The 15,938-nt window shown below is 46.2% G+C and overlaps 1 protein-coding gene and 1 long non-coding RNA gene across 5 annotated transcripts in view; one reads left to right on the top strand and one right to left on the bottom strand.

The window, feature by feature from the left end:
• The window catches only part of ADGRD1 (adhesion G protein-coupled receptor D1), a 139,559-nt gene that overhangs the window by 41,530 nt on the left and 82,091 nt on the right, over positions 1-15,938 (bottom strand). For 3 of the 4 annotated variants that reach the window (XM_032127881.1, XM_032127879.1, XM_032127880.1), the window contains 2 exons: positions 3,897-4,000; positions 1,432-1,543 (listed from right to left, as the gene is read on the bottom strand). In XM_032127881.1, the coding sequence (XP_031983772.1) occupies positions 1,432-1,543; positions 3,897-4,000 (216 nt within the window). The remainder of the gene's footprint in view (positions 1-1,431; positions 1,544-3,896; positions 4,001-15,938) is intronic. The other variant, XM_032127882.1, reaches the window with a different exon arrangement.
• LOC116452942 overlaps positions 1-15,938 on the top strand; it is a 209,486-nt gene that overhangs the window by 191,362 nt on the left and 2,186 nt on the right. The gene's annotated exons all lie outside the window — the stretch shown is intronic.

The raw sequence follows: 15,938 nt of genomic DNA, 5'->3' as shown, positions 1-15,938 counted from the left end.
GTTTGTCAACTTTAAGATCTTCGCAGTGTTAGGCCATACAATTACAGCTGTTATAGAGGAGGTAGGGCTAAAAAATCCATGGGTTCTGTGAAGCATTTCATTTTGCAAAGCCTGAGGTGTAAAACAGGTCTTGCTTTCTTATGCTACTCCCGATTTCACCGAAGTAGGTTTGGAACAGGCTTAAGAGAAACTATGCAGCTATTAAACTGCAGCTTCAGTCTGTGTGAGCGTTTCACAAGCTTGACTAAACAAGCAGGTGCTCTGTGTGTGAACAAGGCGCATCATAAATGTAGGTGCCGCTGGGACTGGTCCCCGGAGAACATGGGCTCTGCCTGCGTCCAACCCAAACCTGGAAACACAACTCGTATTTCACAGTAGTTTAAAAGATTGAAGGTGATGCTGGCCTTCATAAGGTGTAAAGAGGCTGTCACACACCATCTGAAGTGACTCAGCTGAATTGTCTGAAAATTTGGAATGGATGAAAAAGAAAAACCTGTGAGAACACTACACGCTGTTAGACGCTGAGTGAGCCTTTTATTGCCCTCAAGCCTATGCCCTTTCATCAGGGTTTTAGCGCTATACCTAAAGAGGATTATTTTCATGCCTGGTTTCTACTGTCTTCAGCTTCATCTTTTTCTGCTCTCCAATGTCTCCGTTTCATTTTCCTTCTAAACCATTCCCTACCATTTTCTCCCTTGTACATTGCGTGACTCATTCAGGACCCATCTGAATGTTAAACAGCAAAAGAGTATGAAGTTAGTTTTCCAAAGTGCTTTTAGATCTGCAGGTAATAACTGCTTGTGCAAACCAGACAGTACAGTTATTTATAAACTCAACAGAAATTCAAGGGATCCCATTTGAGCTGAATATAAATTTAGGTAACCATTGTACTGGCAGAATGAAGAATGTGCAAACCTCATATTTACTTGTACTGAGAATAAACAAAAACACCACCCCAACCCCCCCAATAATAGAAACCACCGGCTGCTTCTGAAAAGTATTTTGGAATAGCAGCTGGTCACCAAAGTAGCCAAGTTGTTACCAGCAAAACACAGAGCACCCTGGAAGTTTATTGTAAAATCAGGTTTTGTTTCTGCTCTTCAGGTGGGACTTTCCATCAAAGACATTACATTACTTTAAATTGCATTTTTTAAACACAGCACTGGAAAGAAATTGGTTTTACTGGTATGTGATACTGTTAACTTGGCCTTTTGTCTTAATCTAACCCAGCTGCTTTAGATGCCAGTTTTAATGGTTTAGATCCTGGTACTCAGCATAAGGAGTTTCCCTGTGTAGTAGGATGGCATTTTTTGGCTAAGGCATGTTAAAAATGGATCTCACATGGAAGACACTTTCCTGCACGTGGCACGTGGCATTCATTCCACAGAGTTGCCTCCCAAAACAAACAAAATCATCCTTTCTAGGACTTACAGTTCCAGGGCTGAACTGGAAGCTGGTGAGCAGCAAGATCTGGGCCAGCAGCACAGCAAAGGACAGGTTGGCGTGGATGTGGTAGCGCTGGTTGCGGATGGTGCTGACAGACCTGGCAGGAGACAGGAACACGTGAATGAAGCAGTGTTCCAAGAGGCACGAACATATCTATGATTTATCAGCAAGCATTTAAATTGGCTTTTGGTTTTGGTGGGGTTACCATGGTGTCTTTTGAACTCTCCTTCCACCAGGATGGGGTGGCACCTGATGAAAGGCAGCAGAAAGATCGATTTGCACATGAGCAAGCTGATGACTAGTGACAGAATATTAACACAGGGAATTGGTTCCAGTTCTGACTTACACCAATACAACTTCTGAGCACAGGAGCTATATCTCCATACACAGATGGGCCATGCCTATCTTGACAGGGACCTGACCTTGGTTGCAACACCATTTGAACATATCTCTCTTGGCTTTTCAAAAACCACCTGGAAATCTGACAAGAACAGGCTTTCCTGGAAGTCTTCTCAACTCGTGTTTCTGTTCTCATCCAGAAATAGGAAACAGAAAACAAAAACATTGATTTGAACATCTCAGGCCTTTTGTCTAATTCTGTTCTCTTTAAAAAACAAACAGCCCTGGTGGTAACAGGTTTCCTATTCCAATCCACACTGCCTGCTGCACTGCTCCACACGAAGAGGATGAAGAGGGAGATGACCAGAAGTATCAAGATCCCAAAAAGTAACTCAAGGATGCACTGCCTGGTGCCAATGGCTCTCTAATGAGGAGTTCCCTGTATCACAAACTGGAATGGTGTTACCCAGGAGGGGAGCAGGGCTCACTGCCCTCCCGGGAAGGGGCTGCCCCTGCCAGGACATGGAGTAGCAAAGAACTTGCCAGATTCTTCTCCACTTATGTCACAGTCATCTAACACCACATTGCAAAATTTCACTTCAGCTGCTTAATGAGACCCTGCTCTCCAGTGAAAAGATAATAAAATTATTTTTAATTGGCAGTTGGAAGGATGCTGTCTGTAGGTGGGGTGCTTAACCCTGTGACAGTCAGCTGGCTCCAAGCTCTCTTCCAAGTCTTCTGTTTCTCTCCAGTTTCCCGAGGAGTTTTCAGCCCTGCTGCAGCAACACCTCTTCTTTTTTGCTCCTTTTTCCTTTCTAAACAGTCCAAGATCCAATTTTGCACTCAGACTAAAATGGAGCAGATCATTCCCCTTAGCCTAAACATGCCAACAGCACGGTGCCAGATAGGCAGATGTTGGACTTATTTAGAGTGGATTTTGCCACACATTATTGCTCTTAATCCAAGTATGACCAACACAGACCTTGGAACTTGGAAATAATACGGGGTCTGGAAAAAAACAAGCATTGCAATCAGTTTACTGAGATGTAGCAAGTCCTTTTCCCTAGAAACTGGCCTCTTAACAGGGTGTCCAAAATACATGCTAAGGCACAGAAAACAAAAACTGAACTCTTAAGTGGGAACAATATGGTTTAGTGTGTGAAAGGAGGCAAGAATCCCACTCCTTTCTGTATTCCTGAAGTGCTGCACAACCTTGGACAAGTTGCTTCACCCTTAGCCAGGTTTTCTATTTTTTATTTAGACACAAACCTTTATGAAAGCTTTTTTTTCAGAAATGTTTGTATCAAACCCAGCTGGGCCTCAAACTCATTTGTCACTGCTGGAACATAAACAGGAATAAAGGCCCTGAGTGCCCTGGGGCAGAAACCTCCCCAGCACAGAGAGCCCTCACAGGGGCTGCCCTATACTGGGCAGGAGATCCAGAGGTTTTTAACCACAAGCCATGGAGTGAATTTCACACTGCTTACAGTGTCCTTCATCCCACTAAAGCAACACTTTGGAAGATCAGCCTAATGGAGAACAACAAGATACTTGAATATAAACGTGGGTTGTATGAGGTAATTGTGTACAAGTTGTGTGAAACTAAAGTCAGGCAGCTAACGCTGACTGAGATTTCCTTACTGGGCATTCCTTTATAAACACTGTGCCTGACAGACAGGACAGTGGAAAGGCAGAAAGTGCTCTCTGCATACTCCAAGCAGTCCAAAGATGCAGGGGGGGACAGAGGGGGTGATCCTGCAGTCCCTGTTCGCATTGTACTGGTTTGAGCTCCAGACCAAGACCTCCTACAAGCCTCTTTGCAAGATGCCTCAACTACAGCAAAGCACAGACAGTTAAAAAAAAAAAAATTAAATCTCTCATGGGATGGAAATACCTTGCTATGTAAAGATCATCCCATTTCAGAAAATGAAGGTAATTTAGAAATAACCAGCCAAGTGTTACAAATACATGTGCAGAATCTAATTAAGGAAGGTTGTAGAATTAATAGTCTTTGTTTTATCCTGAGCACCTGAAGGGATCCTACCTTGGAATTCACTGCTTGCCTTTCGGCGTGATGGCTGCTCAGCAGATATTAAGTTAAAATTACTCACGACAATACCGCGAATGTGACCAGCGTGATCGCCAGGCAGAAGATGGACAGGGCGCAGCCAATGTAAGTGATGGAGGAGAGGGCCACCTGGTGTTCTCTTGTTAGCTGTGCAGGAAGGAAAAAACCGAGAAAAGAGCTATTCATTGATGTCTCCCATGGCAGAACCAGGCTCGGCCCCCGGCACCCCGTGCGCTCCTCCAGCCGATGCTCCCGGCCAGGGCAATGCGGAGCCAGCTCCAGACTCGGTCACGCAGCCGGGGCACCCGCGTGCCCGTGGCATTTAGGGTCGTCTCCGGTGTCCCAGCCCGGCATTGCCGCAGGACGAGCCGGTTCCAGAACGAGCCCGGCCCGGAGCGGTGCCGGGCTGCAGACGCGGCGCGGCCGGGGCGGCTGGCGGGGCCCGGGGGGCTCTCCGGGGGCACTCACAGCCCTGTGCGAACACCGGAGCGCTCACAGCCCTGTGCGAACACCCTCACATCCCTGTGCGAACACCGGAGCGCTCACAGCCCTGTGCGAACACCCTCACATCCCTGGGCGAACACCCTCACATCCCTGTGCGAACACCGGAGCGCTCACAGCCCTGTGCGAACACCCTCACATCCCTGTGCGAACACCCTCACATCCCTGTGCGAACACCGGAGCGCTCACAGCCCTGTGCGAACACCCTCACATCCCTGTGCGAACACCCTCACATCCCTGTGCGAACACCGGAGCGCTCACAGCCCTGTGCGAACACCCTCACAGCCCTGTGCGAACACCCTCACATCCCTGGGCGAACACCGGAGCGCTCACAGCCCTGAGCGAACACCCTCACATCCCTGTGCGAACACCCTCACATCCCTGTGCGAACACCGGAGCACTCACAGCCCTGAGCGAACACCCTCACAGCCCTGTGCGAACACCGGAGCGCTCACAGCCCTGTGCGAACACCGGAGCGCTCACAGCCCTGTGCGAACACCGGAGCGCTCACAGCCCTGGGCGAACACCCTCACAGCCCTGGGCGAACACCGGAGCGCTCACAGCCCTGGGCGAACACCCTCACAGCCCTGGGCGAACACCGGAGCGCTCACAGCCCTGTGCGAACACCCTCACATCCCTGTGCGAACACCCTCACATCCCTGTGCGAACACCCTCACATCCCTGTGCGAACACCGGAGCGCTCACAGCCCTGTGCGAACACCCTCACATCCCTGTGCGAACACCCTCACATCCCTGTGCGAACACCGGAGCGCTCACAGCCCTGAGCGAACACCCTCACATCCCTGTGCGAACACCGGAGCGCTCACAGCCCTGAGCGAACACCCTCACAGCCCTGTGCGAACACCCTCACATCCCTGTGCGAACACCCTCACAGCCCTGGGCGAACACCGGAGCGCTCACAGCCCTGAGCGAACACCCTCACATCCCTGTGCGAACACCCTCACAGCCCTGGGCGAACACCGGAGCGCTCACATCCCTGAGCGAACACCCTCACATCCCTGTGCGAACACCCTCACAGCCCTGGGCGAACACCGGAGCGCTCACATCCCTGTGCGAACACCCTCACATCCCTGTGCGAACACCGGAGCGCTCACAGCCCTGAGCGAACACCCTCACATCCCTGTGCGAACACCCTCACAGCCCTGGGCGAACACCCTCACATCCCTGTGCGAACACCCTCACATCCCTGTGCCAACACCGGAGCGCTCACAGCCCTGGGCGAACACCCTCACAGCCCTGTGCGAACACCCTCACAGCCCTGGGCGAACACCGGAGCGCTCACAGCCCTGAGCGAACACCCTCACATCCCTGTGTGAACACCCTCACAGCCCTGTGCGAACACCCTCACAGCCCTGGGCGAACACCCTCACATCCCTGTGTGAACACCCTCACAGCCCTGTGCGAACACCCTCACAGCCCTGGGCGAACACCGGAGCGCTCACAGCCCTGGGCAAACACCCTCACAGCCCTGAGCGAACACCCTCACAGCCCTGTGCGAACACCCTCACAGCCCTGGGCGAACACCGGAGCGCTCACAGCCCTGGGCGAACACCGGAGCGCTCACAGCCCTGGGCGAACACCCTCACAGCCCTGTGTGAACACCCTCACAGCCCTGTGCGAACACCGGAGCGCTCACAGCCCTGTGCGAACACCCTCACAGCCCTGAGCGAACACCCTCACATCCCTGTGCGAACACCGGAGCGCTCACAGCCCTGAGCGAACACCCTCACAGCCCTGTGTGAACACCCTCATAGCCCTGGGCGAACACCGGAGCGCTCACAGCCCTGAGCGAACACCCTCACAGCCCTGTGCGAGCACCCTCACAGCCCTGGGCGAACACCCTCACAGCCCTGGGCGAACACCGGAGCGCTCACAGCCCTGAGCGAACACCCTCACAGCCCTGTGCGAACACCCTCACAGCCCTGTGTGAACACCCTCACATCCCTGGGCGAACACCGGAGCGCTCACAGCCCTGAGCGAACACCCTCATAGCCCTGTGCGAACACCCTCACATCCCTGAGTGAACACCCTCACATCCCTGAGCGAACACCCTCACATCCCTGAGTGAACACCCTCACAGCCCTGAGGACTGACAAACCCGGACGAGCCATAAATCACAGGCCGTTCATAGCCCGCTTGTATTGTTTAATGTATCGTGTTTTCCGTGCTTGCTGAAGGAGCTGGGCTGGCACCTACAGAATGGAAAACCCCAAAAAAGACCCAGCGTGAGCAGTAGGAGGGCAAATCTTGTCTTAGCCCCTGTGTCTATCTACAGGCGTCTTTTGTAGTGTTAATTCAATTTTTATGAACGTTTAAACTGTAACTCCACAGTGCTCTCCACCAAGATCTGTGTTAAACCTGGACAGAACCAATGCAAGAGGGACAGCGTGGTTTGGCCATTCATCTTAAATTAATCGGAGTCTGTTTTAATTTTCCATGCAAGTTCTCATAAAAGAATGACAAAAAAGCCACACCCAGCAAAGGGAGCCAGGCAGCATTAACATATAATAAGTAGAACAGAGCTAGGCAGGAAAAAGTTTTCTCATCCTAGAAGAATTTTCAAACATTTTTCCTGACTTGCTTTTGGATAGATTTGACATTTTCATAAACTGAACATAATCTGGGGGGGAAAAAAATTAGTCAATCAAAAAGTTTTAATTTTGATGCTTGAAATACTGTTTTATTTCAATCTCTATTCACTATTAATTAAATTCCAAGCTGAAAACTCATTCAAAATATTTATTTATTATAAAAAAATACTAAAAGGAACAATATCTTTTCCAAATTTTTTTACAGCAACTTTATCTAATAAAAACGAATCCTTTCTCATATGTTTGGGATTTTCTATTATTTTACACACACACAATAAAATTTCCCACCCAAATAAAGTATTTCATTAGAGATTATCAAACTGAAGCAGTTCCACCAATAAACTCCCCACTAAAATTCCTTTTGAAGGAGAGAAATAATGTGCCCTGTGGTTATGAGAAAACATAAATATAGGCAAAAAGATGTGGTGTGTGTGTAGATTTTTATCGTAATTATCTGCCAACTGTACCAGCTCACGTATGGGGAGTTTTACAGCAGAACTTGTGACTTGCTCAGCAGTCCGAGAGCCATTAAGGGATGCAGCAGCACTGAAAGACAACTGTTGCTATGGTGTTACAGTTCCTAGGAAATATGATGCAGCTCTTGAGTATTTTTTCTTTTTCAGTCAAAGACACATTTCTTTTCCCTGACTGGACAGCATCAATTACAGAAACAAGAGTTCTGTGTACTGGAACAGCTTAAAAGCTCCAGATAATTCCTACAAAAGAGATCCTATCATCCCTCATCCCCCAAAGAAGCCAAGCACAGGCATTCTTCACAGGATATTCCTGAAATAGGAATAATCTGTGCGGTAAATGGAGCAGTTTAGAAGTGATTTCCTCATCAGGTACATTCATGTCCCAAATGCCTGAACCTTATTTCCTGATTTCTCCAACAGACATCCTTTTCTCTGGCTACAGGTGACTCACAGTTCTACAGGAGGAGGGGAGCAGAGGAAGCTTTTCAGATTTGAAGTCTCTCTAAAATCAGTATTTCGAAGCAGTTCAAGGCTTCCTTTCACTCCTTTCACTCCCAGAGTCCTTCAGCCAGAAAATGTTCCCTAGAGAGTTTCCCTGCTCAGTGAAAATTTAGATTTACAGTGGTCTATCAAGGGGTTTGCCTTGGCAGAGCTCTCAAAGGGGTGGTGGTGTCTTACTGTCACATACAAATACAGGAAATAGCAAGGACCAAACCAGGGGAAATGGGCAAAAATCACAGAATCACAGAATGGCCTGGGTGGGAAGGGACCTTAATCACTCAGTGCCAGCCCGGCCGTGGGCAGGGACACCTCCCACTGTCCCAGGCTGCTCCCAGCCCCAATGTCCAGCCTGGCCTTGGGCACTGCCAGGGATCCAGGGGCAGCCACAGCTGCTCTGGGCACCCTGTGCCAGGGCCTGCCCACCCTCCCAGGGAACAATTCCTTCCCAGTGTCTCATCTAAAGCTCCCCTCTTTCAGCTTGAAGCCGTTCCCCCTTGTCCTGTCACTACAAGCTCTTGTAAACAGTTTCTCTCCACCTTGTAGGCTCCCTTCAGGCACTGGAAGGCCACAATTAGGTGACCCTGAAGTCTTCTCTTTTCCAGGCTGAACAAATCCAGTTCTTTCCTTGTGGGAAAGGTGCTCCATCCCTCTAAAAATCAAACTCCTTGTTTTTTTTCCCATAGTAATCCAAAAGAAGATGGTGATCACACAAATACTTTTTTTCTCTCTAATTTCTTTGATGTCGTGCTTCTAGGAAAGTCTCTCTCTAGGTTTTAATTCAGTCTTTCTCCACAAACCCCTGCAGGGCAAGACGTGAGTCAAGCTCTCACAAGTGGAGCCTCTATTACTTAAAAATGAAAAAGGGAAAAAAATTTCTTAACAACAAAATGTGGAAGATTCACTGAAACCTGAAATAACCTACACAGGTCCCTGCATCTGTGAGATGGAAATTGCTCTTGCTCTGGTGAACACAACCAAAATCTGATGATGCTTTAAGAATGATGCTCCTAAATCAATACTCACATCAGTGTGGTAACAGCTATTTCAAAAGCAGCACCACTGCAGTTCACCTTCTCATCTCGCCTTGAGTGAGGGGCAAAGTCTGTGGGCAGCTCTGAACCGTCTTAAAATTGTAATTAAGGACTCAGTGGAGCCTGCAGTAGCTGTTCTCAAAGGGAGCAGTTGGGCTGGAGGGTGCAGGAGAGGGTGAAACCAGCTCCTTCCTATGGGTGATGGGAATTGCAGGAGAAAGAACACAGCACGAAAAGAAGGCTTGGAATGATTCCCAGGGTGTGCAGCCGCACGTTAGGGCTATGGAGAAGGAGAGAAAAGAACCTATACTTAAACCTCTCGCACCCCATCTGTCACAGTACATCTGGGTGCGGTGTGTTCTCATTTTGAGGGATAACAAGGAGCAATTTGTTGGAAGCACCTGGGTTGTCAAAGCACTGGGCCTCACTAATTAAGAAACAATTTCAATAAATTCCAATGCTCTGATAAGGGCTGGTTTCACCTTACCTCAGCTTGTCTTTTTGAAAGTTTACAGACTTCCTGCATGATGTGGAATATAAAATAGTAATTTGGGATGTTCATGTAGTCAGCACAAAAGCTCTAATCAAGCTGTAATGCTATTATTAAAGAAAATAGCATCAAAAAGTACCAAATGAAACATTGAGCAATCTGTGAAGTAGTCCCATGAGCCTGATTCTCACACTTGTCCCAATCCACATTAAATTATTCTTTTCTTCTAAAATGTTTTGCTTCCTTGGATTTACATGGTCATTCTTTTACCCTGCAGCGAGCTGAAAAGCCAGGAAACGAGCTCATGCAGCCATGAGCGTGAGCAATCACCAACACGGAGAGACAGATGTTTCTCAGTTTCAGCTTTGACAAAGTAAAATCAAAAATTCCTGCCTCATATAAAACCCCCACGTTTTAGCTTAGGCTGTAACACCCTTCAACTTGAGCGCTGCTAAAAGCCTGGACAAAGAACGGGTGGTTTCAGTAGTCCCACCCCTCTGTGGCACTACAGCCCATCGTCCTGCCCTGGTTCTCCCTCATAAAAGAAGTTACTACATTGCTCTACACTTTTATTTTGGAAGCTCACAGGCAAGCAGATGGCCTGAGAAATGATCCTGGAAAGAGACCAGTTCAGACTCCAAATATGTATTTTTCATTTATAATGTTGTTCATAGGGAAAAAAAAAAAAAAAAAAAAGAAACATGAAAGAGTGATATCTAACCTCTCTGTTTAAAAATAACTGCACGGAGGATGAAAGTATATTATTATAATGGGATGGCACTTTTCATCTCTGGAGTAGCTGGGAAAGGTCAGTTCAGGCTGAAAGACTTATTCAATAGGCTCTACAAGAAAAACTGTTTGTATGTAGAAGAGAAAACCTCCTTATTATTGGGAAGTTAATGAGTGACCACATGCAGGAGCACAGCAGCCACTGGGCAGCTCAGAGCACCTGCCTGGGCCACACAGGGCTCTCTGTTCAGTGCTCCCCTCTCCCGTGGGACATTTGCCCTCCTGCCCCTTTTTGAAATTATTCTCCTCTCAGGCTGTTGACTGCACCTTTTCTGCTGGGCAAAGAGTGCACTTTTGGCTTTCTCCAAAGGAAGGGACTTTTTGGGAAAGTTCTAACCTAGAATTTTCTTCTTCACATACCATGAAACATCCCTTTATTTCTGCCTTTAGAGGTCACACAAGAGACACAGGGCTGAGAGCAAATACTTAAACCGAGGTTTGTCATAGCTGATCCTGAAAGGGTTTGTCCCTAAACCAAATTACAACTTCACCATTTAGACACCAAAAGCAGTAATTTCTCTGTCTAAAATACTTTTGAAATCTCCTTTCTGAAAAACAATTCATCTGCCAGAAAAAGGCAACATCTTGAACCAAAAAAGATTTTACAGCCTTAAAAAATGAGTCCTGCAGTCTGAGGGTGATATCAGACCTCTCACTTGTATTTCAGTCTTACTCACTGGTAGAACCTGGAATATGATATTATTCATGTGCTTATATAGAGGATACAATTCATGAAACCAAAGTTATTTGTTCACTGCTGGAAATGCCACGACAATTGCATTTTGCCCTAAGTCCAAACATAAGAGTGAGATAGATTTCAGTGTCCCCTTTGGTCAGCTCTCCATCTCAGAGAAACCTTCCCACCATGGAGTTCCTTGCAGTGACAGATGGTTTTCCCCCTGTTTATTGATCTGACAGATCTGCCCAGGGCTGCCCAGCACTGAAATCCACCTCAAATTGCCCTCTGCAAAGGCTGAACATCCTCTTTGAGACACTTCTTGGGGAGAGGGAGGGGTGAGCAATTAAGGCTCAGCCAAATCTATCGAAGCTGCACCTTTAAAACGTAATCTGAATCCAATTAAGAAAAGGATGAATAATTAACTTTGGCAGCCTGAGTGTCCCAGAGACGTTAAAACGCTGGCCTTGACTGATGAAGCTAGTGTCCAGAAAGGCTGCTGAAATTCAATTTCAGTCCAGAGAGGCCTTTATTTATATATTAAATAATAATAACAATACAAATCTCTGTTTTCCTTCAGCTTGCCAAGCACTTTGTTAGGTACATAACATTCCTCTTTTTTTTTTAATTAACCTCTGTGATGAGTTCAGGAGGCTCAATCTACTCCCTGAGACCATAAGGAATGATTTTGGTGGGGCCATGCTTAGTGGCACTGTACAATCACCACTCACAGAAAAGTCTAATTTGATGCACCAACTCCTTTTCTCAAGCCACAATGTATCAGATACTGTGAATTTAAAGAAAAAAGGGTCTCTTAGAGTCACGCTTCACAATGCAATCATCTTTATCAGCCATTTCCAGCAGAACTGGTTTGAATTCCCATTCTCTATTAACTTCACAGCTCCTAGCAATCTGCAATAAAGTGCTGCAGGGGGCGCTTTTCAGGATTAAAGGCACATTTTCCTCCAGCCAGCCCAGCCTGGTGTTGCTTATTTAAAACTTTTCACCATGACACGAAAAATACAGAATTTTCCAAATATGTCTGCCAAGACATTAATTAGTACTTTTAAATGCCCAAATAATTTTTCAAAGTAGTTCTGGGCAACATGTCATCAAACAGTAGGGATTCTGCTCATTACAAATCTCACACAGCAAGTTCTTAGTTCAAATGAAGCTTGAAGGAAGCATGGCAGGGAGGAAGGACTCAAGTTGTGAAGTGGGATCAGATTATAATAAAGTTTGGGAACCAGAAAAGCCAATATTTTCAAGTTCTTCTTAAATCAGTTAGTGCAACACAGAGCAGTGGGTTTTTTCTGCCTTCATTTCAAGTGTAAGACTTGCAGTGTCTCGGGAAATGTTAAATGCTGTATTTACAGCAGATTATCCCCTGTGAAACTCAAGGAGCTGCTTTTGCCCGTACACCTCAGACTGGTACATCTGTTCTCTACCTTCTGTTCCAGCCTGAGCAGGCTCATCCTGTTCTCCAATTAACAGCCAAAATTAAGTCCATCGGAGAGCACTCCAGAAATGATCAAACCCACCAGGGGTCCAGCAGGCTCTGAGAAACAGAGAAATGCAGGTCGCTTGCCAGACTCTGAGATTTTTCAGAGCAGTTGAGAATAATTAAATACCCAGCTCCCAGCAAAATTCAATAAAAATTAGTGTGTCCAGATCCATTTTCCCAGGCTTGGGCTTTGATTCCAAAAGGCCCACTTGGATTCAGGGCTGGGACTAAGTGAGGCTTGTGCCACAGCCCAGGGTACTCCCAAGCCTCTCCTACACTACCCTTTGGGGAGAAAGAGCACAGAAAGGCCACTGCAGGAGACAGCCCAGGCTCAAAGTACAGAATGGCTACATTTAAAGAGAAAAATGATGGATAAAGGTGCCCTATTTATAACATTTTTGTACTGCATGGGGAAATCCTTTAGTCAGCAAGAAGAACTGGCTGCCAAGTGGTTCAGTGCTTTCATTTCCACCATGGAAAGGAAGTCTCTGTTATTTTGTTAAGTATTCTGATTAAAACAGACTGCTCTATCATGTTCCTCAAACAAAAGCGTTCTTTTGACAATTATAGCACTCTTAAATATTTCTGCTTTTCCAAAATAAAAAGTCATTTTTTGTTCTCCTCCGCTGAGCGAAATCCAGTAACTGCCAAACAATTCTCCAAGGAATTTGAGGGTTTTAGTATCCTGCAGCACTAGTCCAACTTTTTCCATGTAATTCTGTGGGATTAAGGACAACCAGAAAGTCTCCTATTTCCTCTCATCAAAACCAACAGAGCTGTACTGGCATAGAAGTGGAATAGCAAAAGAATGAACAATGGCTCTGAGTTAAAAGTTGAGACTAGTGCTCAATTTTCAGGAAAGATGAGCACGGGTGTAGTAAGGACAAAAGAAATACGAGGCACAATCCCACTGCGAACACATCAGGGAGATGTGCTCCTCCACAGGGACAGTAACCCCTGCAATAAAATGGAGGGGGAAGTGGAGAGAGTGAGAACGAGCAGAGAAAGTTTACAGAGCAATGCTAGAATAAACACAGGCTGATTTATCTTTGTTCATCTGAGGGCTGAGGGCTGTCTGAACTGTCTGTAGAGATCTTCTCAGTTAAAGAGACCATCAATGGCAATAAACAAGGACCCAAAAAAACGCAATGCCTACCCAATTTTTAAATATGCAGCACAAAAGAAAAATTACTGGACTAAGGCATCATTCTTTTTATGTTCCCAGCAACGAAAAGCATGCTGAGAAAAGTAATTATATTAAAATTACAAAACAGCAGAAATCGGAGAGTGCCACATTATTTCCATTTCATTGTCCTATTAGAGTATGTAGCTGGCTGAAAATTTTAAGAAAAAAGCTTATGATTTCAGACTGCTATTTTATTGTACCCGAAGTGCAGTGTTTGATTAATAACTGCAATATTAGATTTAGGAAACAATGCTCCAAACTGATAAATTACACACCTGTCCCCCATATTTTTAAAGCATTTTGTAATACTAGGGCTTTTTCAAAACAGCCTTTATAAACACGAACTGATGCATTTTTTTCTCAGTCAGCCATACATTATCAAAACTTGCTGTCAAACTCAGCTATAATGGTGAAAAATAAAATAAAAGCACATATATTGCCCTAAAGAAGAAATTTGGAAAGACTTGCTTTTTGTAACTAGAAGCTCACAGAAAAATACCCAAACCTTTTCAAAATGCTGGGCTCCCTAAAAATGCTATGGGATGTTCCTACAGCTCCATCATCAAGATCAGATGGTTCTAAATATTTTTCCCTGTATAAACACTTGTCTGCTTTCAAGCTCATTGGTGAGTGGCTTGAACTATGTTGATTGATGGCCTCTTCTGATTTGTGAACAGGAGCTACAAATGGGATAAAAACCAAAGTCATTTCTAGCTTAAGAAATGCAGAAAATGTGTTCAAAACCCCAAACAATTTCTGCCACAGATTGTATAACACTGTTGCTTAGCTGGAAATGTCCATCCACATGTGAACTTTACACGAGTAATTTTTGTACTCTCACAGTTGGAAAAGACAGCAAGAGGAAAAACAGGAAAAAAGAACAATTTAAGAGAATGGGAGTCATAAATATTTCAGTTGTGTCCTTCATTGGTCTCTTGGGGGAGGAGGACCCAAACTTCAACCTCTATTTTTCTGTGGGAGAAAATGATTCCTCTTTAAAAGGATCTTTGAGCCGTGGGTCCCCAGGTGTCCACCATCCTTTTGCTGAAATGACATTTACGTGGCAGATGGTACAAATAGCCTGGCACGCTTTGTAGTTGTTGGATCACTATAAAAATAAAATCTGCCAGATGGCTGGCATGTTTCTTGGCAGGAGTAGGGGGCCCCACTGACTGATGGGGGGAAGTAAAGCTGCCCAAAATGAAATAATAGCATCTGAATTTTCTTTGAAGTGCTTTTGAACCGCAGCTTACTCCACGCTGGGTTGGGTTCCTGCTGTCTAGGAAGCTGAGCCATCCCTGTGTCCACGTGTGTCACAGGGGTGCTGCTCATGCCTCTCCTGACAGGGTCACCTGTCCCTGCTGCCCCAGAACGGGACCTCCCCAGCAGCCAGAGAAGCCGGCTGAGTTCTCCCCAGGCTCTGTGCCAATGGAGGGGATCTCATCTCCCATCCTCTGCTGTTCCCACCCAGGTTCCCACCCAGCAGGAAACTGCTGTACCACAGTGCTACAAGCCCCACAGGCAGCACATCGCTCTGGGTCTCTGCTACCTGAGCTTTCTCCAGAAGAAGCAAACATAAACACATTAAAATAAATGGATTCTTCCTTTTTCCTACCCCAGCTATATTGGTGCCCCAGTGTCTCCCTATCTGCACGGCTGCAGGGCAATACAGACTTGTTCTGGCTGCACTGGATGAAGGAAAACCTGGAACACTGGTCTGTGGATCAGGGAAAGAGAAAGACAGGAATTCCCAAGAGTGCAGCTTCAGCAAGGATTTGCTGTGGGGAGCCTCTTTACCCTGCCTCAGGCTCCCCATCAGAAGAAGAAGCTTCATCAGAGCAATCGTTTAATATCTGCACAACTACTCAGAGTGTCCCACTGCCAGGCTTTGCTGGGAAGATGAGACTGAACAATTCTCAGTCTCACTGACTTGATCAGAGTTGTCAAAATAGTTCCCAGCTGAGTCTCCAAGTTCTGATTGCCTGCTGACCTTGATTACACCCATGCAACTCCTCCAAGGCAATCAACAGTTGAACATGTTCCTTCAGGGACATTCTGCTCCTCTTCAGTGCCATTTTACCTTCAATCAACTTATTTATTTGTTTAAACCAGCTAATGACCACTAATCTCCAAAATTCAAAATAAATGTTATAGTGTCTCAAGTGAAAACCAACAAGAAAAACGAATCTCAGCAAGCAAGAATCTGGGCCAGGCGTGATACAGACGTAACAGCAGAGTGATAAAACACAAATAATTTCTGCATCCCATGTGGGCCAATTCATCAGCAGGGTAACAGGTCAGTGCCAGGCTGACATCTGA

Source organism: Corvus moneduloides, chromosome 18 (genome assembly GCF_009650955.1).
Source record: "Corvus moneduloides isolate bCorMon1 chromosome 18, bCorMon1.pri, whole genome shotgun sequence".
NCBI lineage: Eukaryota > Metazoa > Chordata > Aves > Passeriformes > Corvidae > Corvus > Corvus moneduloides.
This window is presented reverse-complemented; position numbering and strand designations above follow the sequence as displayed.